Source organism: Morus notabilis, unplaced genomic scaffold (assembly GCF_000414095.1).
Source record: "Morus notabilis unplaced genomic scaffold, ASM41409v2 Scaffold637, whole genome shotgun sequence".
Taxonomy (NCBI): Eukaryota; Viridiplantae; Streptophyta; class Magnoliopsida; order Rosales; family Moraceae; genus Morus; species Morus notabilis.
Window position 1 is genome coordinate 87068 of NW_010362898.1, and position 27107 is coordinate 114174.

At 32.5% G+C, this 27107-nt stretch overlaps 3 protein-coding genes and 1 pseudogene across 4 annotated transcripts; 2 read left to right on the plus strand and 2 right to left on the minus strand.

Annotated features, from left to right (window-relative positions):
- Positions 1-572: 572 nt before the first annotated feature.
- Positions 573-2597, plus strand: LOC112092521 (nudix hydrolase 3-like). The gene is made up of 3 exons (XM_024168952.1): positions 573-893; positions 1187-1366; positions 2351-2597. The coding sequence occupies exons 1-3, from the start codon at positions 808-810 to the stop codon at positions 2403-2405; spliced, it is 321 nt and encodes a 106-aa protein (XP_024024720.1). The 5' UTR covers positions 573-807; the 3' UTR covers positions 2406-2597.
- Positions 2598-3243: 646 nt separating this feature from the next.
- On the plus strand, positions 3244-5848 carry LOC21396068 (annotated as a pseudogene).
- A 1181-nt stretch (positions 5849-7029) lies between these two features.
- On the minus strand, positions 7030-10464 carry LOC21396069 (adenosine deaminase-like protein). Its single transcript, XM_024168945.1, has 12 exons — positions 10297-10464; positions 10127-10197; positions 9792-9883; positions 9449-9508; positions 9125-9358; positions 8958-9034; positions 8792-8861; positions 8591-8704; positions 8032-8098; positions 7732-7836; positions 7462-7641; positions 7030-7277 (listed from the first exon to the last, which is right to left on the minus strand). Exons 1-11 carry the CDS (start codon positions 10377-10379, stop codon positions 7511-7513), a joined length of 1104 nt encoding a protein of 367 aa, XP_024024713.1. The 5' UTR covers positions 10380-10464; the 3' UTR covers positions 7030-7277; positions 7462-7510.
- An 11327-nt stretch (positions 10465-21791) lies between these two features.
- LOC21396070 (factor of DNA methylation 1) lies at positions 21792-26311 on the minus strand. 2 transcript variants are annotated; one of them, XM_024168931.1, is made up of 8 exons: positions 26201-26311; positions 24533-25436; positions 24272-24453; positions 23786-23875; positions 23408-23692; positions 22709-22915; positions 22176-22411; positions 21792-21985 (listed from the first exon to the last, which is right to left on the minus strand). In XM_024168931.1, the coding sequence occupies exons 2-7, from the start codon at positions 25434-25436 to the stop codon at positions 22181-22183; spliced, it is 1899 nt and encodes a 632-aa protein (XP_024024699.1). In that variant the 5' UTR covers positions 26201-26311; the 3' UTR covers positions 21792-21985; positions 22176-22180. The 2 variants fall into 2 exon arrangements, with proteins under 2 accessions (XP_024024699.1, XP_010101455.1); XM_010103153.2 differs by having other exon boundaries at positions 21792-21991.
- Between the last annotated feature and the right edge of the window lie 796 nt (positions 26312-27107).

The following is a 27107-nucleotide window of genomic DNA, read 5'->3' on the forward strand; positions in this document are numbered from 1 at the left end:
ATGGTCAGAGCTGAGGAGAGAAAACGAAAACGGAAAAATGTAAACAGAAATAATCCATTTTCAGATTTTCAGAAAAAGACAAGATCATTTTTGTTTTTAAGTTTTGAAAAATTTTACACCAAACGCGTTTTCATTACACGTTTTCATTTTTTATTCTCGAAAACTGTGAAAAATGGAAACAGAAATGGAAACAAACAGGCCCATTGGGTGGGTTTGGTATTACTTTTAGGAGAAAAAAGCATTTATTGAGAGATCCAAAATCTAAAAATTTATTTGGTAAAATAGATTTTTAAACAATTTACTCCCAATTTGAAACTAAAAGGCTGATTCTGATTTCAGCTTATGTGGGAATTAATTTTGAGGGTTTAATGAAATTTTTTATTTTCAATTTTACCCCCACTGAAATCTGAAATTTACCACTAATTTTCATTTCAGATCTCTCCTCCACTCGTATCTCTCATCCTCCTCTGCGAATTTTTTTTTGAGAGTTCTATCCTCTCTCCTCCTCACCGTTCGAAGCGAGGTTCCCCGGCTCCGTTCACCGGCCTCTCTCTCCGTTCGTCGGGTGCTCTCCCCGTTGGCCTCTCAGAGCTCGTTTGGTTTCTCCTCCGCCCGATTGTCCGTTTGCCGGTCTCCCATCTCCTCCTCCGACTGCCGGGACAGAATCAGATTCTACCATTGGTGGTGACACTGATGGCAAAAGTCTTCCTTCTTCTACCTAGCAGGGAATAAGAATTTAAAAAATTTCCTACTTCCTATTTATTCATAAAAAAGAATTCTATTTAGACTTAGCTTAGAGACGGAGCAATGGCGGTGGGCGATGCTGGATTGCAAGAGGAACACCTCGACGTCCTCATTCAAACCGGTCAAAAGACTGGTATTTCCAAACCCAGGTAAGCCATCCTTTACCTTTTTTTTCTCTTCTCCTGTTGTATTTTCTCTGATTTTCTTTCTCGGCAAACAAACATGACATAATCTTCGTTTCTTTCTTTCAATAGTCAACTTCGAGAATTGAACTTTACAATGTTATTGTAACTGATCCGGGATTCATTGTGAATACTATCATGGATTTTGTTCCTCCAAGAGAGTAAAATAAATACAAAACAAAAAAAAAAAAAGAAAAAAGAAAGATTCTAAAGCCTTTTTGTTAATCTGAATCCATGAGATAATTTGGCGTGTTGTATAGAGGAGATGTGCATCGAGATGAGGATTACCATCGAGTAGTTCATGTGTGGATTTACGCCGAGAATACGCAAGAATTGCTTCTCCAACGGCACGCTGACTGCAAGGATTCATGGCCGGGATTTTGGGATATCTCCAGCGCCGGCCACATATCCGCCGGTGACTCGTCGCTTATAACAGCTCGGTAACTCCAATGTTCTATTGTATTTGGTTTTAATGTTCTTGTAGAGCTTTGAGCTAAGCACCAACAATGGAGTTTTGTTCTGTGTTGTATATACGTACATATTGTGAGAAAATTTGGTTCAAGGGTTATTTTTGTTGTGTTCTAGACTTTACTTGCTTAATCATGCTATATTCTGTAGGCTTTTGGGTTTAGGATGTAAAATGAATGGTTGACTATAAACTGGTGGAACAACCTTTTTTTTTTATAAAAGTTGTGGACTAAAGCGATCATTCTTAAGGTGTACAAAGCTCAAACAAAATTATGATGCTTTTATAGATATAAATATGCATATGCGTTTGTGGAGTCACGCCCTCATTCTCCTAGAAACCCTACCCTAATAGTAATGTATAGGTTTACACGCTCAGCTTTCCAATATTTGGACTTTCGTGAAGGTAATTTAAGTTCACAATCTAGATTTATTTTTTCTTAATTTTTTTCCCCTGATTTTTATATGGTTTTCATCGAGGCCCTTTGATGCTAACGGTGGCCGATAGATTGGCTATAGTTTGTTTTCATCCTTTGTGATCCAAGCTCAAGATCTTGTCAGGAAAATTTCGCCTAGATCTAGTGTCATTTGTCTTTTAAATGCTGTAGCACGTTATCAGCTTTGGTAACTCCTTTTCTAGCATTTAGCACGTTATCAGCTTCCAATTGTCGTAAATGCTGATGAATTCATTTATTTATTTATCTTTTCACTTTGTGTTCCCTTATATGAGCTTATTCCAATATAGTATTGTGATCCTTAAGTTAATGTTTTGATTAATTAGCGTAAAGAGAAGGGTTCGTGCTTGGAGTGCTATTAGTTAATAAGCAAGATGCTTGGAGTGCTACCTTGACTGTCTATTTAAGTGTATTTCCGCTAATATTGTAGATTATTTTCTTTCAAATCTGCTTTCACTTATATGTTGCCTAATGGTGGTAGCTTATTTAGTTCTTTGGATAAAGGTCATTGCGGTGGTGGAGAGTACCAAGCCATGTCTCTTTTTCACGAGAATTGTAAGAAAGTTGTATGTTCAACTTCAAGGAGAGATCGTTTCATGCTAGGAGACGTGGGAGAAAAATTCTAGTGAATAAGATTGTCCCATAACTCTAGAGTTCAGTTTATTCTTGAATTTGATACTACGTTCGAGGACAATGTAGAAGAAGATGAAGCTTCACTATCACAAGAAATAGTTGAAGTACGAGATCAAATTGCGACAAGTTTAATGAACACGATTTAATTCTTTTAATGACTCTGTCAGTTTTTTGAACATGAAGTGTACTTTTTTGTTCAACAAATTGATTACTCACTAATGCTCTTTTTAGTTGTAACTATATTGTGAATGAAGATATGAAAAAAAAAGAATTAATTATCATAAATTTATTGTTAAAAAATTTAAAATCATAGCATTATATTTTTTTTAAGTTAAATAAATATTTCTAAATGCCAAAAACAATTAATATACTTAAGTTACATACCATGTTTATTTTGGTCATTTTATATATCTACAGTAATTTAACATTAAAATTTACTAAACGTTATTACACTGATTTTAGAATCAACACAGCTATTATAATTACAGTTTACTAAAAACTCAACTACTTCTTATAATAGCTATTTTTTTTAACACAGTTAAAAATAATTTTTTTAAAATTCACAGCCATACTAAACTAAGCCAGAGTCAATTCCTTGCCTGGCTTTGCCTTGACAACTATGCTTAGTTAGTAGAGATTTTGAGAAGTTAAAATCAATTTTTTTTTACAACTAAAGTTAAAAAATGTGTTTAGTAAACATTATAAAAATGGATTCTTAGATAATCTAAAAACTATTTTAGGCTGAAATGCTCACTTGCTGTTGATTGCGGATTGTGCGGATTGTGCGGGAATCTTCTGCCTTCGTTAACGAAATTTTTGTTATTCCCAAAATAACCCTCAAACCTAAGCCTCTCCTCTCGCCATCTCTCCTCTCTGAGGTTTGTTTCTGCTCCTTCGCCATCCCCATCACCACTCTTTCTCTCTCCTCCTCTTCTTCTTCTTCTTCTCTCAAACTCTCCCTCAGAAAGCCACCACCTTTCTCTCTCTCCTCCTCCATCTCTGACGACTACGTCATCGGCGACTGCGTCGTCTTCGAAGACGGCGCCTTCAAAGACCCTTATCTTCTCCACCACAATGAAGACGGCGAAACCCTAGCCAAGCCGGAGAATAAGAAGAAGAAAGCTCCGATTGTTCCGACGGAGAATCTGGTGCCGGACAAGTGGAGGGAAGTCCAGGCGGAGATCAACATCACGAAGAAGGAGCGGCGGAAGATCGCTTAGGAGTTGGAGTTCGGGACTAGGGTTGAGAAGAAGAGGAGCGACTTGGCGCCATTGAAGAATGTTAATTTGGAGGAGTATTTGGCTTTCCGCGAGGCCAAATTGCCGCAGCTGAAGCCGCTGGTTCTGGATAATCCCAAGGGTTTGGGAAATGGCGAAGAAGAAGAAGGAGGAGGAGAATTCGGAAATGGTGAGAAGGAGAATTCGAGTGGCCAAGTGAGCCCTAGGAATCCGAGGTGGGCGGTGTACGGAAAGGGTTTCGATCATGTTACGGAGTTCTTCAATGGTGGAAATTATGATCCTGCTGAGAGGAAATCCGGAGGTAATCTCTCTCTCTCTTCATTTTCCCCAACTCTAGGGATAAGCAATATATGTTATATGTGTTTAAATTTCCCTCTTTTGTATAATTTTACAATTTTCATCTTTCCCAATTCTGTATTCTAATAAGCAAAAGATTTTTTTTTTTCAATTGGGGCTAGAAATTTTGTTTTAATATTTGACATCTATTTCATGTTGCGATTTCTTTTCCTTACAGACCGTTTTTTTTTTTTATATGTGCAATATGGATTGTATGATTTTCTTTTTTTGTTATTTTTATTTTTATAAGTAGTGCTTGGTATAAGTATAAAAAAAAAATTCAAGTTTTAATTTTTTCTTTTTTAATTTAATAGGGCCAAGGAAGTTGTTTTCGAAGGAGGAAAAGGTTCTGCTAAATAAACGAATATTTGATCTGGTAACTGCTACCTCTATAAGTCTTGCATGTTCCATTACCATCCCATTTTACTTGTTTATTGTTTATTGCACTTCTTTTAAAGTTGCTATTTATTTTATCTTGACTAGGGGATTCCTCAGAGAAATGAATACTTTAAAAGTTACATCTTTCAGATATTAGTCTGGTGATTAATTTTCTTTAAATCAACAACTCCGCACATGTAAATCATGAAGAAAACGTTTGCAGGATAAATGGCTGCTTCTTCACACTCTAGCTGCATCATGAGCTTTTTACCTTGTTGATACCCTGTTGAAGCATAATGTTGATATCAATGTTGTGGATAAGGTAATGTCAAATGAACTGCCTTCTAATGGCAAATTAAATTTAGGAAATTGTTGCATGTTTTGATTCTTTCGTCATTTTGGCTTTCGGTTTACTATATGCTAGGATGGTTGTACAGCTATTCACAAAGCAATAATTGGCAAAAAGCAGGCGATTACTATCTTTTGAGGGCATCAGTAAATCCATTTGTTTGTGATAAAGTGAGTATATGCTTATCACCTTCACTTCATCTTGTTAAATGCCATTTCTTAACTGTTTAGCTAATTCTATTAGTAATTGTTATATTAAATCCGTACTTTATAGTTAAAACATATTTTCTAAGTATCAAGTTTGATTATGCTAAACTGAAGCCTATGCATGCAAAACGATCCAAGAATACATTCGGAGTTAGATATAGAGCCCCCTGACTTGTTTGTTTATCTTTTTAATTGCTTGGATATTTGCTTTAAGTGACTATTTCGTTTAGCATGGAAGTTTGAAGAATTTTTTTTTTTTGGTCATGGCTTGTGGTTGCAATCTTTTGTTTTTTTATAAACAGTTTGGGTTCAATATTATGGCCTTCACATCTTATAATTTGTTTATTTCTGTTTTCTGTTTGTTGGAAACAGGATGGGGTAACCTTGATGCATTATGCGGTCCGAACAGCTTCCATTCAAGCAATTAAAATTCTCCTCTTGTATAATGTTTGATATGAACCTTCCAGATAATGTAAGTTGATAAGTCCTTGTTGTTGCTAAGCCTTTTGGTGCCATCTCAATGATCTTATAAGAGATATTTCCATTTTGTTTGTCCTTGCAGGATGGTTGGACACCGTTACATCTCGCTGTTCAAGCTCGAAGAATAGACGTCGTTAAGCTTTTATTGTTTGTCCTTGTGTGTGTATGGATATATATGTTTGCATTTACATGTGTGTGTATGGATATATATGTTTGTATTTACATGTGTGTGTGTGTGTACTAAACGTGTTTGTGTGGACATCAATGAGTGTATTTTGAAGGGTGGTTGCTCTTTTTTCTTGTGTATGGATATCAACGTGTGAATTTGCTCATTTACGTGAGTGTAAGTGTGTGTATGGATATCAATATGTTTGAAAGGTTCTTTATTTGTGGTCTTATAATTAATTATCATTTGGCTTAACCCGTTTCTTGGTATGAAATTTGTCAACAAATTTATCATATTTTCTTACAAATTTTTGAGAAGAACCCCATCAAAATTGATAATTATGGTATTTAGTTGCGTTATTAAGACTGCAACTGTCTCTGTCAAGCTTTGTAAGAGAGAGAGCACAAAATAATTCCACAACTCGAAGACTGCAACTGTCCTTGAGTAATTGTCACTAATGTTCTTTTTAGTTGTAATTATATTGTGAATGAAGAAATAAAAAAAAAAGAATTAATTATCATAAATTTATTGTTAAAAAATTTAAAATCATAGCATTATATTTTTTTTTTAAAGTTAAACAAGTATTTTTAAATACTAAAAATAATTATATATATTTAAGTTACATATCATGTCTATTTTGATCATTTTACATACCCATAACAATTCAACCTCAAAATTTACCTAATTTTAAAATTAGCACAACTATTATAATTATAGTTTACTAAACACTCAGCTGCTTCTTATAACAACTGTTTTTTTTTTAACACAATTAAAAATAATTTTTCTAAAATTCCCGACACTACTAAACTAAGCGTATGACTATAGATAGATCGTTGTATTTCAAAACACAAGTTATTTCACCAAAAAAATAAATACAATCAATAACTTTACACCTTCTAGTACCATATTAATGATATTATCATATAAGACAAAGACACGTCCTTTATTTTTTCTAAAAAAAAAAAAAACTGTTGATATATACATGACAAAGATATTTTAATCAATGAGCTTTTCAAGGTGTGGTATCTTTTCATCCTTACAGTAGGACTATTTTACACTGTCAAATTTATATTAGATTCTGTCAATTTTACACATGTCAATCATAAACATGATTATGAACCCACAGAAAGCTCTTTTGACTAAATGGCATGTTAAAATAAAAAATAAAAAACAGAGATGCCAATTTAAAAACATTCAAAAGAGCCATTCTCCTATTTATGTTCCCACTGGAGTGCCCCAATCCCACAGCATAGGGCGTGAGGGAGAATTAACCTTGAGCTCTCTTGAGAAGTTGGGACATTGGTCGCTCTAGTTATTGCAAATTTTATCACATGAACGATTGGAAGTATGATGTAGTAACAATATCAAAGCTATATATCGATTCACAAAGGCTAGAATGTAGGAATACTAAGAATATGTTATTTCTATCAGTAAATGATGTGTTTTCCCCTCTAGTAATAATAGTCCTGGAAATGAAAAACAATCAATTTGAAAGTAAAATATCAAGACTAGGTCATATTCTGCTCGAAACAAATGGAGGGATGGTATGGCGGCCGCTAGAATACCTAGTTTATAAAGTGCTGTTTTAGTTATAAGCCATCCAAAATAGCAGAGTATATTGACCACTCAGACCAGGCCAAAAAACCTGCAAAGTCAAATGCCAAATTAGATGAGTAAGTCTCAAGAGATTAAGTGGGGATTCGTATTGAGAAATGCTTGGGGACACCGTAATAGAATGTGGGTCCCACGTACTGGTAGGGCCCACTTCTATTAGTAGGTGGTGCCCAAAAGCATTATCAGTTTTTGCAGCATTATGGCCCATATTTTACCTGAAAACAAGAAAAGCTACAAGAAGCAAGATATCCCTCAGAAATGCAATCATGATAATAAATCCAGCCTGTTTTCAGCTGAATTAAAGACCTCTCTTAACTCCCTCTTCACCCCATCATCAGCAAACACAAACTCAACTGCATTTCTCGCTAGCTGAAACATTTCCCCCTTTCCAAGACCTTAATGGTAGAATGAAATGATGATTTTGGTTAGCTTTCTAATCTTATACCCATTACAATCAAGTTATGAAACAGTAAGATCAGACCTACCAAATGCAGAAGAAGCGACTTTGTACTCGCCAGAAAGACTGGTGGAGAACACTCCAACATCGTCGGTGCAGAGGACTAAAGGATGTTTTGCGTTATAGAGATCAGCTGTGCCATCAAACATACAGATTTACACTAGATACAATAAAGAATGTATGTGACAGAAAACCGGCATGCTTCAACTAAAGGGCAGAAACTTATGAGGCTTCTTTAGGGCTTCTTTAGAAAATGAAGAAAAAGAAGACCTAACGATATTACTCGCGAATTATATATATTAAGTTAAAAAGAAGCAGAAGATCCAACCAAAATGGTGAACATCTAGTGAAGAAATTGTATTAGTCCTGATGTTGGATGTCAGACAAATCTCAACCTGAAAAATTGTTAATCAAACAAGAGTGAAATCAGCAAACCAAAAACACCAGACATAATAAATAAAAAATCTGAAACTAGATACGCTAACAATCTCCAAAATCCTTTTTACAAAAAGCAACATGAAAACAAGTAATTGAATATGAGAAGTATTTCATTCTGGACACATTAGCTAGAAAGAAGTGCTTAGGTTCCTATTGATGCATAGGTCGGATGAAACAGTAAAACAGCCTTTGATCATATATATCACATCAGTCTATCATCTCCAAGAATGAGGTAAACTTCGAAAAGGATGACTATTAGATAATAGTACATTAGCACTAACATCTTCTCCTCGGTATTCGGTTAATGCAAGTCTTGAGAAATAGGAACTTCATATTTAACATGCTATTACAATAGTTTAGCCAAAAAAATAAAAATAAAAGTAACAGCTTATAATGTTAAAATTTATCATCAAGAGAAGGATTGATATTTGATGTCACAAATTTCTAACCGGAATATTAAATGATTTCAGTTTCTTCCATTCTGCTTCTTCAAAGCAGCAAGCATGGCCAATCCTCTGGGGTAAAAAGTCTAGCATTGATCGTATCTCTGTTGGATTAGGTACCTATAAGCACTAAGTTATGAAAATAAATTAGTCACGGAAATTCTACCAGAAGACGGCAGAGCCATTTGAAAGATCTGATGAATGCACCTCTCCACAATGAAGGGTTATACAAAGACCCAGCTCTCTAGCAAATTTTAGTGCCGGCAAAAATGTGGCCCTGCAACATACACAAAGGATAACAAAAGATTATTATTCTGCATCACGTAAATCATAATGCCAAAATGAGAACACATTTGGTCTAAAGAGGACCTACCATTCTCCCACAATAGGATTTCCGGAAAGGTCAATGCCAACTACCCCAAATTGTCTCAGTTCAAGCGCGAGCTTCACCTACAATAAGTGAAAGAACAAATCAACTGCATTTCACGGGGCAAACAAAGACCTAATTCGCTTCCTGATAGATCTCATTTTCCTACATACTGTCTCCATTGCAGCCTCAGTGGTTTCCCTGCGGTCAATGCTCAGAAGAAGTCTGACATATATCTTTTTTCTTGATGTTCCATTACATGTACGGCCTGTAGATAGAGAATTCAGGCCACTTCGAGCGTCCACGTCATGAGGCATAAAATCAACATCCACGGAAGTAATAGCCTTTAGACCCTCTATCACAGCTTCCATGTAAGAGCGCTTGGTCATCCCTATGGAAATATTTTTCTGTGTAGGACAAAATCCATCATTTTATCATATAAGTCTTTATTACATGCAAATACATCCTCCCTTCCTCAAGAACAGATGTTTCTGTACCTTTGGGGTTGTTCTTAGCTCCAGATACACAACATTCTCAGAAGCAAAGTCTTCTATTACCTAGTTTGAAACAAAATATAACATCAACAAAGAATGTTGGGGGCCAACAAAAAAAAAGAACTTTGACATATCGAAAGTGATACACATCATAAAATAAATAAATAAATAAATACAAATTCTTAGGCCCGTTTGGTTCATAACTGTAAACCAAAAGGGGGCTAAATATATCTTGAAAAAGGCTACGACAAAACAATAATTTCAGTTTTACAAAATCACATAATTCCGATACGTGTATTCATGACATTCATAATAAAATTAGTCATGACATGCCAAGAATGCTTACTTCTTTGGTGATTCTTGTAATAATCTTGTGATCAGTGGTAAGAATGTGGATCAAGTCAAACAACTTGAACACTTCCGTTAAAGAACGATCACCTGAATTATATAGAACATACAGCGTTTTTCATTAAGGAAGAATCACAGCTAAAGAAGAACTGAAAAACATAAAGAGCAACAACGAAAATAGATTTTCCAACTTCAGCATTGTTACGAGATAACAAAAATTGAAATTATATCCATTAAATTAAGTCCAAAAAGGCCTCCAAAATCGAAATTACAAGTTGCGAAAAGAAAATGGGAATTATCCCTTTTTTTTCAGCAAATGAAAAATGAGCTTACTCTTCCTTATAACATGCTCTACATCTGAGAAAACTATGACACCTTCCTCGCCCAACCCTCTAGCAAGTTCTCTGCAAACCAAAATTAACACACAAAAAAATGAAAAATTTAAAACCCACAAGTATACGAATCAAACTAATTCTAAGAAAAAAAAAAAAAGGCTAACTAACAAGAGAGTGGAGTCTCTGGCGGATCCATTAAGATGAGCGTGGAGTTCAATCTTTGGCATCGACCCGTACGTCTCCATTTCCATTATCTCTGTTTGTCTTTCTCTTGTGGTTGGTTTTGTTCTTATCTTTGGCCTTGCTCACTATTTGATCTTCCGGTTTTCACTGACTGCTATTTCAATAAGCACTGTGTTTTGGATTGGGCCTTTTCGCTACCTTTTTGACTTTTCCCTTCTCCTAGATCTCGTAAATCTTTTTCTTCTCTTTTAAATATGGTTATGCGTTGATTAGCAAAAAAAATTAAAAATTAAAAATTAAAAAAAAAGTTACGTTTCAAATGTCCTCTTGATGATTTTTTTTTCCAAATTATACAGTAAAACCCCAAAATGGTAGAAGGGTTGATTTTAACCGTTGAATTAAGTTAACATTTTGTTTATAAATTTAAAATTATTATTAATTTATGTGTGTTTTTTATGAGAAAAAATATTATAATAAGTCACGAATTATGATACGAATTTTTATATTAAATACTTTCTAAATTTTTAACAGTTAAATTTGCACAAATTTATATTAAAAATTTACAACACGTTACATAAAATTGATCTCTTTACAAATTTAACGATTGAAATTTTAATTGAACAGTAAAAAACAATACTTCCACCGGTAATGGAAAAAACCCTTTTTTTTTTTTTTTTTTGGCTGAAAGTCTTCCCTGTTGGTGAGGACCGAAGATAATTGAAAAGTTCGGAGGGGACTTTTGGTGGATAATGCCGTTATGTACTAGAAAGTTAAAAAATGACATTATTAATAGGTTATTTTATTTTGGACTCTAATTATTTTAAATGCTATAGAACTTATAAAAATAAATATTATTTTTAAAAATAAGGAAACTTACAGTAAGACTCTTTAAAAAATTCTACCAATGAAATACTGTTTTGACTATTTAATTAAGTTTTTAACGGTTAAATTTATACATATTCATATTAAATATTTAGAGTGTAAAATTTTATTCTCTCTGCATATTTAAACGTTGAAAGAATAATTTAACAATTAAAATAGAATGTTACACTGATAAATTTTTTTTAATGGTCTCACCACAGAGAGCCTAAAAATAATATATAAGTAATAATATCGTAATAAAGAAGTGAAATTGATATACCATCATTGATGTGGTGTGATGCTATTGGGCAATCAAGAGTCAGGAGGTCCAAGGAGTAGAAATTGATCCATCTCTGCCTCGTACAAGGGTGAGTGTAAATTAGCCCAATATGTCCCACAAAGTGCCATATTGAAGATCCTCTCACTCAAAAAGTATTCCTAACCATGATAAATTTCTACAACTCATTTGACTTCTAAAGAATAAAGAATAAATAGCTTGTTTTTTGAGTGAAAAATTTTTAAAAAAAAAATAATTTCAATTATAATTTTATTTAAGTTCATATTTTTTTAAGTTTAAACTTGAGTTTAAATTTAAGTTTAAACTTGAGTTTAGGACTAAAACTCAACTCGAGTTCATAAACTCAAACTCAAATTAATGAACAATATTTTTTCTATTCTTAAAAATGTTATAACTTTTTCGTTTTAATTCTGATTGAGATGATTTTTTTTCTATGTGTTGACAACGAAAAGACGAATAAAACCCAACTCATATACCCTATTAAAATTTTTCATCAGCATTGAGTTTTTATTAAAATACTATCTAAATACAAATTCAAGTTTTAACTCACTCAAACACAAACTCAAAAAGATTCTTATTTCAAACCATAACTCAAATTTACACAACTAAACACAAACTCAAATTACAAGTTTAACTCAAGTTATAACTCAAATTCAACTCAAGAATTATACTCAAGTTAAACTTCAAAAGAACAAGCCCAAAGAGCATAAAACGCCATGAACCTGAATGAGATAGCTCAGCAACACTACAGCACCAACCAGTCAAAATTATTTGCATAGTAACTCTCTAACTCATAATAAAATTCTATTTATGAAATATGTATCAACTAATAACACTGTGTTAACCTATTTCTTAAGCTTCAATGCAAAGAAACAAAAGATAAACAAGTCTTAAATCAAGAAGGCAAGGCTTAGCCTTCAAAATAAACTCACTAGGGATGAGCTTCAGTTTGGAGTGACAAGTAATTAAATACATATTCATTTATCTATTCTTTTAGTGCTTTCTTTGTCGGTCTTAAACTGTTAGAAGTAGTGTATTTAAAGCATGAGATATAATAAGAATATTTATTATTTAATTAATAAAATAGTTTACTCATTATTTATGTGTATGTATTATTGAATAATTTATGAGTATCACTGAAAATTTTTCGATTATTTATTTGACCTTAAATATTGTATATAAGTATTATATACGAGAGGATAATATTTAAGAATTATAATCAAAATAATGTTCGTAATATATTTAATTTACAGAATCTTTAATTAAAACATTACTAATACATGTCATTCCCATTAAGAATGAAATGGTGTTATCCGCATCATTAACATAAAGAGATATTGAATGAGTGTATTATGCATAATAATATTATGTAAAACTGAGACACAAACACAATTTGATTTTCTAATAATTTTCGTTAACTATAGAAAATTAAATTTGAGTATACCAATAGTCATATGTGGAATGATCTTAATCATGAGTTATTAGTAGACTCTTGTTTATAGATTCGTGTTTTTTATTTACTCAGTATGGATTTTGAGATCGTAAATTATATTATTTGTATCTTAGAAACATGACGAAATGGACAACTGAGAATGTTAATATATGAGATGGAATTCATTCACTCTGTTTTGAAGAAGAAGATAAATAATTCCCTTAAAGGTCGATTCAATACTTGAATAAGTAACGAGCTCGTATTTATGAATGTGTTTTATGAATATACTATTCATTAGAGAATCAATAGTACTCAATGATAAAGATGTAATTAGAGAGGTTAGCGGATTTTACTTAGTTCTAATTATGAATTATTTATTGATGATCTAGTGACTATATCAAATTGACACTTCAACTCAAGTTATCGTCCTAATCGTCGGCAATGTATCTATTATCATAAATTAATAAGATTAATTTATTATTAGATAAATTAATATAATTTATATCATATACAAAGGTTTTGTGAAATTTTTTTGTTATACACGCACTATCACGCTTCCGCACTCGAAAACCAATACTTACTACCATTTGTTTTTTATAATATTAATACGGTACCTTGATATTTTAAAAAGTATCTTATGAGTATCTTGAAACTAATTTTTAGAATATGTAATGTTTAAACTATCACTCTTGTAAATTAAATAGAAATCAATACTTTTTAAAAAAATCAAAAAATATTTTAAAACATTAAAATAATTAAAAGAAAATAACAAGATATAAAACTTAATGATTTTTTTTCTAAATTTATTAGTTTTTAATTAATTAAATAAAAAGTACTAAGGTTATTTAACATCTCAAAATAAATTATAAGGTATCAAGATAATATTAGAATGACAAGATAACAAAAGCATGTTTTGCTATAACACATAATACCAAAATAATTTTGTTCCTATTTATTTTAAAATTTCTTAAAATCTTATTTAAAAATAAAATATTTTAATATAAATTTTCATTTTTACATTAATTTTTACCGACATTTCTATCGATATTTTTTAAAATTTTAAGTACTCATATTTTCATAAATATTGATATTTTTATTCTTAAATATGGTAAAAGAAATCAAAATTTTAGACACGGGAATAAAATCTATAGAGTCTGTTTGGTTCATGGATTAAAACTATAAGATTAAAACTATTTTTAATTTATGTGTGTTTTTTATGAAAAAAATACTGTAACAAACCATGAACCATGATTTGAATCAGAAAACAAATCCGTCAACTAAACGGGCTCTAAAATGCCGCACGTAGGCAAACCATATTCTAGAAACGTTTTCTAGTTTTGACTTCTAAACGTTTGTTGCTAAAAAAAAAAAACTTCTAAACGTCTGCTTCAAATTTTGAAAACCCCAATCTCTTCACAAGCCCGCTCTTTCCATCTCCGCCTCCTCTCTCTCTCTCTCTCTTGCGTCTCTGCCGCACAGCCCTCTCTTCTCTCTCTCTCTATCCCCTACTCGTACGTAGACACATCTCTCTCCACCGACGAAGTCTTTTCTCCTGCCCGCGTCGTTTCGTTTCGTGCCTGCCGGATTTCATGAAGAAACTAGGCATAGCAACCAGACCAGAGCTCGCCGCCAAAGCTCACAGTGGAGGAAGATCGTGGGATTCCGGCTGATTTTCTCGTGTGATTTCCGGCTTCATCGTGGAATCCGGCGCCGGATGTATTTACTCCAGGCATGTGTTTTGGGATTTAGGGTTCATTTGGGGAGTTTTACTGATGAGGGTATTTTTAGGAATTTTCAAAATTTTAAATCCGAAATCTGCTATTCATTTTATTCCTTAAAGAATATGCTATTAATTTTAATTCCACCTTCCTAATATGTTATTTTCTTCTTTCTCCCTTTTGTATCGTAAGATTTTTTGAATTGGGTTTTATCTCCTTCTGCAGACTTTGGGTAGGAATGAGGATAACAAAATGGCAAAATTTTAGGCTTTGGTTTTTGAAAACGGTAAAAGACCCTTTTTCCGTTTTCATTTCCATTTCCATGCTTTGGTTTTTGAAAACGGTAAAAGACCGTTTTTCCGTTACCATTTCCATATCTGTCTTTTTAATCCCTTGCTGGTTTCTGTTGGGTTTTTTTTTTTTTTTTTTTTTTTTTTTTTTTTTTTTTTTTTTTTTTTGTTTTTTTTTAATTAAACGCCCTCGGGGGGTTTGTCTAACTGAAGCACCGTCTGAGGGTCGAGCGTTGCACAAATTTTTTGTCTGGTGATTATTGCTTTGGGGTTGCTTCTAGACTCTGCCTCTTCCCCAACTCGACGAAGGTTTGCATGCTTATTTGCTGATTTAAGTGCTATGTTATTTGATTTCGGTATTTTTGTTTGTTATTTGTACGATTGTTGTTGTTAGTCTCAGTTCTAAAAAGGTTTTGATTTTTTCTTTTCTTTTGTTGGATTTGTGTGAGATTCATCTCTATGATTGTCTCAGTTTGTGTCTCAGATTATTTGCCTCTCAGATTTTGTGTCATTTGTCTCCGATTTATCATATGATTGGTGAAACTTTTTTGTGGTTTTGTGAAATTATTAGATTATTGTCTACTTATTCATGTACTTTTTGTTTTTCTTCTGCTCTGACTTGTACGCGTTGCATCTGCTTTTGATTTTCTTCTGCATGCGATGATGCTCTTCAGACATGTTGAGTTTTCTGCACGTGATTATCTCTGAACATGTTGAATTAGGAGATAATTACTAAAATTCAAATTCTGATCTGATTTTGTTGATTAAATTCTGACATGATTTTAATTCTATGGATTTGTCTGAGATTTGGATGATGGTAATATTTGATCTGTGTAGTTGATTTGTTGAGTTGCCGATGTTTTTATTAGCTTTGGAATTATCATGCTTAATCTGAATTAGGAGATCATTTTTTTTTATGTATATACTGATCTCGTTTTTTGTGAAATTGTGAGTAAATTGTGATCTTATTTCTTTTTTTTGGTTGAAAAAAAGTCCGATTTGATGTTTTAGTCTATTGAGTTAATCTGAAATTTGTTTGAAAGGCAATTTTGATCTATTGAGTTTCTGAGTTGATCTATTAATTTTAGTCTTTGGAATTGATAAGCATGGTGCTAAGATGATCTGAGGTTGGTATGATGGCAGTTGTTGATATATTTATTTATTCACTTAATAGATCTTATTTGCTATGTGTTGTTCAAGCTTGCTTATTCACGAATAAAACAGAGGACAGGTTTATGTTATTAACCCATCAAAGTATATTAGAGTTTTAACTGAAAATTTGATGAGTATGGGCACCTTTTTTTTTTTTAATCTCAGGCACATTTTAGTTTTGGACGTTTTATTCTGTAACTAATATGGATTATTAACATTTCTTATTAAATAAGTTACAATTCTGGCTATTCTCTTGCGTTGAAGTGCATAACTCCTTCATGCATGGTTTTGTCAATTCTTTGTTTTATACTAATCCTTTGCAGGCTATTGTTATGATTGATACTTAATTTGTTAAAAGAGTTTTGCATAATTGGTGTGAGCTTTCTGATCGGATCTTAGCAGTAAGTATAATCAGCAATAAGATTTATTATGGAATGCTTCCCTTTTAAAACCACTTGAGCATTGAGGAATAAGGATAATCTTCCGTGCGTTGCAAGATAATTTAACTACTTGATAGATAACAATGAAGGTTTTGTGTTATTATTCTTATTTGTTTACGTGTTTCAGTAACTGGCGCCTCGCGTGGTTATGCCTTTCTTGTGTTTGAAAAAGAAAGGGAGATGCGGCATGCCTATATGGTGCTGGATACGTCTTTTCTTATGTAAACATGATCATTTGCTTTTCCTTTTCCTTTTCCTTTTCTAGGATGTTGTTATCTTTTCTTTTCTTGGGATTGTGCGTTCTCTTTTGAGCAAGGTGGCGGAGTTAGTGCCTTTTGTCTGCATGGACTATATGTGCATCAATACAGAAAGATAAGTTCTTCTTTTGATTTGATCTTTTAGCCACAGGAACCTTGCATTAACATGATATGACGTCATTGGTGGCCTTAGATTCAATGAAGAATGACAGACCAAATTTTTAATCAATTTAAAGTGAAAGATTTTAAATTTTGTAATGGTCTATGGTTAGAGCCTCAATGAAATTTTCTAACTTGAGTGAGGGTGAAAAATAAAACAATGTCCATAGAATTTTGATTCTCTTCAAGTTTTGGAGCATTTAGGAGTTATTTATTTAATGTCAAATTCTACATGCAATTCTATCTACTTCAGAAGTGGGCACTGGGCACCTTTGAAGATATTTTAGCATGGACTTAAACCAGTAAAAGTGTCTTCTATAGATTGAAAGAAAAAAGTGTGTATAACTAAGGCTAATCCTAATTTAATACCTTGCATGGTAGTGTAAAAGTTTTAAGAAGCTAAAGTTGAGTTCATTTTCAGTTTTGGAGCATTTAGGAGTTATTTATTTAATGTCAAATTCTACATGCAACTCTATCAACTTCAGAAGTGGGCACTGGGCACCTTTGAAGATATTTTAGCATGTACTTAAACCAGTAAAAGTGTCTTCTATAGATTGAAAGAAAAAAGTGTATAACTAAGGCTAATCCTAATTTAATACCTTGCACGGTAGTGTAAAAGTTTTAAGAAGCTAAAGTTGAGTTCATTTTCATTGGATTGTGACTTAAGTGCAAAACAAGACTTCACTACTAGCACGGGATCGAGATATTGGCTTAGTTTGGTAGTGTTGTAGATTTTGAAAAATTGTTTTTAGCTGGGCTGAAGGAAGAAACAGCTGTTATAAAAAGCAGTTGAGTGTTTGGTAAATTATAATTATAGTAGCTATGCTGGTTTCAAAATGAGTGTAATAGCGTTTAATAAATTATGAGGTTAAATTGCTGTGGATAGTTAAAAATTACGATTATATTATATTTAATATAATATAAAAAACTATTATTATATAATATATTATATAATTATGATATAGAATATAATAATATTATTAAAATAATAATTGAAATAATTAAAAATAATGATCATATTATATTATATTATAATATAACATATATAAGTACAATATAATGTATATTTATTATTATATTTAATATAATACAATAAAACTATTATTAAATAACATATTATATAATTATGATATAGAATATAATAATATTATTAAAATGGTTAATATAATTACAATATTATAAAACATATTATAATATTACGTATTATATTATTATTATAATAATTATTATATTATTATTAATATAATATAATGTAATAATATTATTGTAATATTATTAATATAATAAATATAATTATATCTATACAATATAATATATAATATATTTTAAAATAATAATTACAATATCATATTATAATTATAATATCATATTATAATATAAACACTAAAATTAACTTTTACTACAAGTAGAAGTTGATTTTGGAAGGAAAAAGCAATACCAAACTAAACCATTGAGCCAAATTATGCACAAGTTTTGATGCACATAGAATTTTAAAGTTATCGTGTGTTTATAATTGCTCCAAAGGCACTATATGGCTTTGACATTAGTTTTTCTTGTTTTATTTATAAGACACTCATCATTCAATTATTGATGATTGTGAAAGATAGTTGATTACAACAGACATTGGTTGATGTCTTGTTGGATTCCATTAAGGTTAGGTCAGTTTGTATTTGCGTTTTTTAGAAATTTACTATCGCGCACATCTCTACTCCTCTGCTTCTCTTTGTCTTTTGTTTCTCTCTCTCTCTCTCTCCTTTCTCTCTAAACATCGTGGTTTAGTTCCTTACCAAAATGTTAAATTCTCACTTTTGTAGATGACTTTCTCGGTGATCCCGGCCTCGCCAGTGATCCTTGTTGCACTCTCTCGTCGCTCGCCTTTCTCACCAAACTGCCGAACACATGCTTCGCAAGGTTGTCCTTTCCTTCTTTTCTTTTGTTTGGTTTATGAGAAAATCTTGTTTCTGCTCATTTCTTTACGGAAAGTGAATGTATTTTTGCTTCTTTTAGTAAATTAGTTAACTATTTTATCAGGATATGAGAAAGCATGGTCGGATGAGAAATTTTAGCTTACTTAGGCACATTGGTAATTTTCTATTTCACATTCCTATTTCTTTATTCATCTATTTTTTTTACTGTTTATGTATTTATCTATTTATTTACCTATTTATTTATATATGTATCGATTTATGTATTTATCTAATTAATTAATTAGTTAATTAATGTGCTATTCAAGCTTGCTTTAAAATCATGAAGTGTGGTTTCATCACCCTTGTATTTTGGCAAAAAGGTGCGATTTGCACTATGTTTTTAGAAATACTTTACTTCTCTTATTCTCTAAGAAGGTTTCAGCGCGATTTGTAAACTGCAAGGGATAATTGAACACTATTTGTGAAACATAGGGAGCATGTATGACATTCTTAAAAATTGTAGAAGGGAACAAAGGAGGAGTTTTTTTCTCTCTCTTGCTGCAAATTTGTGCCAACTACAGGGAGGTCTCCCTGTGGTGAGCCATATAGTAGAGGGAAAAGAGAGAATTTTGTTTCTAAAATTAAATGAGAAACTGTATTTTAGTGAGATTAAAATATAGTAGTAATTAATTTTTCTAGTTGATTTGTTTTCAAGTTAAAGCAAATGGGTTCTCCTAGTGTTCTATAAATAGTAGATAATACAAAATTGGAGAGAATTTTTACTCTTAAAATTTCTAAGGTAGCCAAATTTTAGAGAGAGAAAAAGAGAATTAAAGTTCTTTCAATTCTAAATTTATTTACATATATATATTGATAGTGAAGAGACACAAATTAACGGGTGATCTAATTCGATAGTTTTTTATTAGGTCTCGTTTATTTTATCAATTTTTTTTTATTAGGCCTCATTCATTTTACCGATTCGAGTTTTCAGTTTTAAGTTTTTATAGTAAAAAGCTCTCAGAAAATGTCACATCTAACTATTTCTGCTACAGTGAAAAGCATTTAAAAAATGTCACATCTCAACTCGAATTAAAAACTCGAATCCGTGAAGTGAATGAGGCCTAGAGCCCACACTCTAGGTCTTGCAGCTTGGATTGTTCGTGGTCAAATACCTTAAGTTATCCATCTAATTGTTCGCTAGGTATCTATCTTTATAAATTAATATGATTAAATTATTATTGTATAAATTAATATGATTAATTTATTATTGCATAAATTAATATAATCTATAGAGCACTCAAAAGTTTTATGAAAATTGTTTTTCTACACGATCACACTACCTTTCAAAAACCATCATAAACAACCCAAAGAATTACCATTTTAATCCTCAACCCCACATAATTTGCATCTTTATAACTCCTTCAATCTTTACAACCAAACTGAGTCTTATTCCACATGAAAATACCCTTGATTTTAGCTGCATTCGAAATGCTTCTTAGAACAAACCTATCCAATCCACGATATAAATGTAACGACTAACAAATAAAAATGTTTATTTCAATCAAGAGAAAAAATGAGAAAAGATTAAAAAGTGTTTACATAAGAGATTAAGATTCCAACTTAAAAGTTAACCTCAAAAAATTAACTTAAAAAATTTACCTAATGTGTGGAGTAACATACTTTCTTATAAACTCATGATAGCTCATATTTGTTGCCGCCGTTGGTCGTTCATGTTTTCCTTTTTGCGTGTTTTAATTTTGTTTGTTTGTTTTTTTCTTTTTCTTTTTATTTGCAAAGAAAATAGAGAGAAGTCTTCGGAAGAGGAGAGGAAGTAGAGGAAGGTAATTGGGAATTTGGGCCCTTCCCTACTCGCTTCCTCACACAACGCTAGAAGGAATCAAATAAATAAAAAAAAAAGAAATCCAGAGAATTCTATGTTGTATTTGGAATTATTCTTATTTTTATTTTTTACGTTTTTCAAGAAAGAAAAATAAAAATGATTTTAAAATGACATTTAGCACAATTAAAGACAAAAAATGTAAATGAAAATAATTTTTTAGTTTAATGTAAAATGAGAGAAATTAGTCATTTTTTATTTTTTATTTTTGTTTTCTGTTCTCTTGAGTAGAGAGAGAGACATTAATGAGTTTTTTTATATTAAAAATAATCTCTTAATAAAATTACTAAATGCATTTTCAAAAATAATTTATATTTGAAATTAAAAACGTTTTCATTTTCATTTTCATACAGAAAAATAAAATTATTTTAAAATGAGTTCTAAATGTGTCTTTATTAACACAAAATTTGCAATCAAAAAGGAGGAGGAGATTTTTGTCGTTTTATTTTTAGGAATTAAGGAAATAAATACGTGGTGAACACAAATCGGTAACGACATTTCTTATTTTTGTTTTAAATTTCTTAGCCTGTTTGGTTTGCTAATTCTAGTTTTTAATTCGAGTTGAGATGTAATATTGTGTGAGAACTTTTTAAACTCGAATTAATGAAATGAACGAGATCTAAATTTTTTGGTCTCTAAAACAGAGTGCTCTTTGTTTGAGCACGTCGTTCTCTTCTCATCTATTTTAGCATTTTATTTTACTTTTACTATTTAATAAAAATCATGCACTCATGCCAATAAAAAAAAAAAAAAAAAGTCATGAACTGCTATCTTAGTATGATTTATTGAGTTCATGCTTAGTATGCTTCATGCTTCCTAAGATATTTATCGGAATGACTTCAGTCTTATGGTCATTGAACGGTACAAAACGGTTTAAGAAAATCATGATGAAAGAACCCCTTTTTTTTTTTTTTTTTTTTTTTTTTTTTTTTTTTTTTTTTTTCCTGGCCAATTTTCCGAATATATTGGTTTATAAGATCCGAAGCTGAAGGGAGCAAAAATATATGAGAAAAGTTGGAACCACAGTAACGATGTTAGCTTTACCTCAAGTGGTTTCAAAGATAGGAGAGAAATAAAAAATGAGAGATTTGTACAATTCCTTCCTTCCTCGGGAATATTCTACGAAGCATAGGTTTTTTTTCCACACTGCTAGCATAAGAAAAGGGTTACATTAGCACGTTAAAACCGTCAGCTTGTATCGCTTGCAAATGCATCTCCCCTTGCAAAAGGTTATCAGCTCCCACTTCTTTTTCTCAACATTCCCTGCCACTAAGAAAGAACTCATGAATAAAAACTATAGCTTTATGAAAGTTTTAATATAATTTCTTTGCATATCGACAATTAAGCCAAAAGATATCATTTGGTTAACCAAAACCATTGAAGCCTGATTTGGGAGAATGAATGAGCCCAAGCCTTGTGAACAATTGGATTTTGAAATGTATAAAATACTGACCTTCACTATGTTCTCTTGCGCTTAAGTTGCTTCATATTCATCAGGGCAAAAGCAATTACTTCCTTTAAGGTGGCTTTTCTTCCTTCTTTAAAGTTCCAAAGTTCAAGAACAGTGTATCTCCCACTCGGATTATACTCGTTAATTTCTTTGAAGGCTGTAACAACTGCCGTATATATCTCATCTCCCCACTCCTCCCTGAGATTTCTCAGCTGCTCATCTTCCTCGTCTATTACTTCCTGCATTGTAATTTATTAGTATAACATCAGATTCAGAGACATGAAACCTCCCCCAAACAACCACGTTCTTTACAAGTTCCAAATAAGGCAACAAATGTCATCTAAATTTTTCCCATAAAATCACCCTCATTCTCCATTAACATGATGAAAGAAACAGAAGGACCGGAGAAAACGTGCGTAGTACGTCAGCAAACACATACACACATAGCTATCAGTAACTAGTCCATGAACAAGCTTCAACATAACTTTAATGCAGCATGCTTCAAAATTGAAAATTAATTTAAACAAAGGATATACCTGGTGATTCCCATTAATAGTAACCACCTTAAGTGGATGCCAGCTAGGATCTTTAAGTTTTTCTGTCCACAAGGAGCATAGAGTGCTGCCCTGCAGTTCTGGTTCCTCCAGAGATCTTTCCCTGCATACCTTGATGAAGGGCTTCTCATCAAGATCTCCCATTCGCTTTATTCCAATATGAGTCTTGGCAGTCAATAAATCAGTTGCCTGAGAAAAAAGTCTTGTCAGTCCAATTTGTCATTGTTTACTCATCATGTGACGTATATGTGTGTCTTGGAGGATGTTCTATGGTCTGAGGCAGTCAACCACTGATATTATGTAATAAAAGATTTTTTTTTAAAAAAATTGTCAAACGATTGGAATTGGAGTAAGATAATATACCACTGATTACTAATTTTCTACTAATCCTTCAGAAGCATGCTGTACATAAGGCACTTTGGACGATCATAATCATCTTTCATAAGCTAATTATGATATTTGGACTGTACATTATGGGGCAATAATTTAGCGGTCTCCTTTTTTTTTCCCCCTTTTGAAATATTTAGTGGTCTCCTACTCCTATTAAAAAAGTCATATCCAATGTTGATTGAGGCATTTCTTGCATGTTGCATTCCGATACTAGAAACATTCGCTAAATGACAATAATCATTTAACTTTCTTGTCTGACTCTCTGACAAAAGGAAAAGGTCAAAAACTTACAGCAATTAACGCTTTACGAGCTTCTTGTAACTCATCATTGGTCTCGCGTTCTTTAGTTAGAAGAGTCTGATTTAGAGACTCCAAATCGTCCATATTATCAATTTTTTCCTTCAACTCATCATTCATTTCTTTCATCTTTGCTTGGACGGCTTCATCATCTTTTCCTAGATGTTCCATCACCTGTAGTTTCCCTTTTAACTCTTCAATTTCCATTTCCAACTTCTGCTTAGCATCCAGCTGCTTCTCTAACTGAAGTACTTTATTCAAGGCTTCTTCTTTCTCCCTCTGAAAAAGTTAAATGGAATTTTTAGTAGTCCGCGAAAGTAGCAACAAGAGAATGAAGTAAAGACACCAACGTTACAGGAATAAGAAGCAGACCTTTTGCTCTTCAACCAGCCTACAGAAATTCTCATCAGCCCTTTTTTGCTCCATCGAAGCCAATTCAAGAGAACTGTTTATCACATTATTCTAGAAAAGGAGAAAAAATCAGTTACAAGAATACAGAATCATTGGAAACAAACAATTAAAACACTTCAAAAGGCTCCTGCTTGTGCTGACAAGTGGATATATCTTTCTTGGAAAAGAAAAATTGGAAACAAAAAGCCATCAGGTCATTAAGTTCATCTAATGATGTAAATGGTTGACATGACAAATGTGCATCTGTGTGCATAAAGCATGCAATGCAAGTAATTTGTTTGAAAGAAGAACTGTACTGATGTTTATATCCAATGAGGCAGCACTGAAAAAACAGATGACTAAGTAATAACTAGGACGATTAAAAGATTACCACAGCCGAAGGTAAGAGTTAGTTAGGTGACTAGTAAAGTGCAACATTGAGCCGGTAAGAATTGCCTCATACTCCACCTTTTGTTTCTCCTCGTCAAGTTGTGTTCTTTCACGCTCAGTTTGTGCCTCGCGTTTGTTTAATTCTTTGCTCCAGGAATCAATCTTCTTCTTCTTTCTCTCCAAGTCATTACTCAATTTTTCCTGTTCTGCTAAAACCTTTTCAAAATTCTCTCGTGCAATGCGCTGCATCTTCCTTGTTTCTGATCAATAAGCATAAAAAATTTGTATCAATATTGCATATAAAATCAGTCACAAATTAAAAGAGAGACAGAGATAAACCTTCTATAAAAGCTAGGTGTAGCGATTCTTTCTCTTCAAGTATCCTACTCATAGACACGGTCTTCTCAATGTACTTGTACTGTAGTTTATCCAGGTTTTTGTTTGTCATGTCAATTCTAGTAGCCAAGTGTGCCACAACAGTATATCTGTTTTGAGCTGCTTCACGATCAATATCAGATATTGTTCTCAGCTGTCCCTTCTGGCGGAGGTATTCCCCTATTGGCCTCTGGGAATTATAGTCGTCCGCACGTGCACACCAACCATAGATATTTGAGCCACGACGCGTCTCCGGTACATCCATCCAACTCTTTTTGCCACGGCCATAATTTTCCAAGATCTTTTCAAACTGAGTTGCATTCATAAAACCGTTCCAATCCCCTTCAAATTCTACGATGGCCTCTGATGTTCGGTCTTTCCCATTCCAAAAAGTTTGAACTCTTGAAGGTTTGCATTTAGAGAACTTGGTTAACCAGTGACTAGAATCGGGGAAACTTAATCCGTCATTTCCTCCCCCCACTATGTTTACAATAATCCCCGTCCAAGGCCACACATATTGATTATCTTGCTCGGTATGCTGCAAGACAGGCCTTGAGATGGCTGGAAGCTCGGTTCGAGCTACTTCACCTGCTAGCTCAGCATCCAAATACTTTGCCAAGGCAAGGTGGTTCGCCTTTTGTTTCGCACTTCTGTTAGCTGAACCTTTAGAAACTCCAGAAGCATGTTGTAGCAAATCCTTAAACTTGTAATCTTGCTTCTTCTTCCCAGCACAAAAGGGGCACCTAAGGGTGCCATTGGCGCCCTTTACTTTGTAAGTTCCACCTCTCAATTGCCCATACGGTTTCTCAGCATAGCCAGTGATTTCAGAGTCACTGATATCTGATTCATCGTCCGAGCTGTAGTCCATCTGATTTAAATTTGAATCCACATTAGAAACATGCATTAAACTAACAAAAAATTTGGCGACAAGACAATAACATGATTCAGCAACTTCACCCTAGAATCCCCAAAAAAAAAAAAAATTACAAAGCTATTCACGAATCCACGATACATTCTTAATCAAGAAAACATACAAACATTGACACAACACAAACACATTATTATCATCATCATAACAATTTCCGCGAAACGACATTCGCAGTAAACATATCACAAATTTGCTGTATGGCTACTAATACTAACTCAGAAAAACGCAATTTCTTTGGGAGACAGATAACTAAGTCCATCCACATCTAAAACCCTAAATTTCAACAAAAACAAAAAAAAAAAAAAAAAAAAAAAAAAAAAAAAAAAAAAAACGAAAAACAAAAAACGAAGCAGTATCAGCTCTTTAGGGGCTAAAACTCATGTTTCGACTACAAATGCAAAGCGATATAAGCGATCTTGAGCTTCTTTAACAAATTTTGACAGTATTTCTAGAATAAAATTTTCTCCACAATCGATACAATCAAACTTATGCGCACAAACAGAATATACACATGCATCGACAAAAATGTTCGCAAAACTCAAAAATTAAGAGAATTTCTTTAGATTCAGAGAAATATCTTTCCACATTCTAGAGAGAGAAGGAAACTTACTCTAGAGAATGTTCGTAAAACTAAAAAATTAAGAGAAATTTCTTCACATTCAGAGATATATCTTTCCACATTCTAGAGAGTGAAGGAAACTTACTCTAGAGAGAGAAATATGGAGAGAACGAGACCGTCTGTGCAGAGTAATTTTGGGTCGTCTTCGTCGTTTGGATGAAGAAAATGGACGCGAACCCTTGTCGGGTCTTCACCGGCGGAGGGAGAGGGGAATATCCGAACATCTTTACCTGGTCTAGAGTTGGAAACAGATGGCAAGATCTAATTGGATTTACGAAGGCAAGTCAGATGAGGGGTGACGACTTTTGAACTTTGAACCAATCAACCGGGGGCTTTGCATTGGAGTTTTGTAGTCCTGAGCCTAGCGAATTAACTGGAGTTACTCGGCTACTCAGATAGTCAAAACGATGGTCTTTTTACCGCATGTGAGTTGGAAATTTTTGGCATGGATTTGAGTTTTAAATTTTAAATTTTTATAATAAAATTTTTTTATAAAATATCAAATCTAATTTTTTTTGTCACAGTAAAATTTTTTTAGAAAATATCACATTTTAACTTGAATTGAAAACTTGAATTTGTAAAGTGAACGAGACCTTTGTAATTGTGGCTCTTCATTGAATCATATTTTGACACGTGGAATGTGAGCTCTGCTTGAGAAAAATCTGGCACAGAGGTACTCGAGGGCTTGTTCTTTTGCATGATTTAAATTACGTATGTGAGAAAAAAATATTATAATAAAAAAATTAAATTTAAATTTTTATGAGATAAAATACTATAATAATATGACTTAAGTCATTACTTGAATTATGGAATGAACACACCCTAAATTGGCATGGTTTTTTCCTCTCGAATCATTCTTTTATAATTTTATTTATATCTACTACTCTATTCTTTCTAAATAATATTAGGTACATTAATTTTAGATATTAACTTTTTGTACTAATTTTAAGTTGTTGCTATATTGTTGACAATTATTTAAAAAATTGACACAT

Bases quoted from the DNA above. Each gene is read 5' to 3' on its own strand.
- LOC21396069 (XM_024168945.1), bottom strand. From the start codon at position 10,379: ATGGAAATGGAGACGTACGGGTCGATGCCAAAGATTGAACTCCACGCT. The intron at 9,509-9,791 runs GTAAGCATTCTT...GTTTCAAACTAG, and splicing joins TTACAAGAATCACCAAAGAA to GTAATAGAAGACTTTGCTTC. The intron at 7,642-7,731 runs GTAGGTCTGATC...TCTACCATTAAG, and splicing joins AGTCGCTTCTTCTGCATTTG to GTCTTGGAAAGGGGGAAATG.
- LOC112092521 (XM_024168952.1), top strand. From the start codon at position 808: ATGGCGGTGGGCGATGCTGGATTGCAAGAGGAACACCTCGACGTCCTC. The intron at 894-1,186 runs GTAAGCCATCCT...CGTGTTGTATAG, and splicing joins ACTGGTATTTCCAAACCCAG to AGGAGATGTGCATCGAGATG. The intron at 1,367-2,350 runs GTAACTCCAATG...CTTTGGATAAAG, and splicing joins TCGTCGCTTATAACAGCTCG to GTCATTGCGGTGGTGGAGAG.
- LOC21396070 (XM_024168931.1), bottom strand. From the start codon at position 25,436: ATGGACTACAGCTCGGACGATGAATCAGATATCAGTGACTCTGAAATC. The intron at 23,876-24,271 runs GTGGAGTATGAG...CTCCTTTTCTAG, and splicing joins TTGACGAGGAGAAACAAAAG to AATAATGTGATAAACAGTTC. The intron at 23,693-23,785 runs GTCTGCTTCTTA...TAACTTTTTCAG, and splicing joins GGCTGGTTGAAGAGCAAAAG to AGGGAGAAAGAAGAAGCCTT.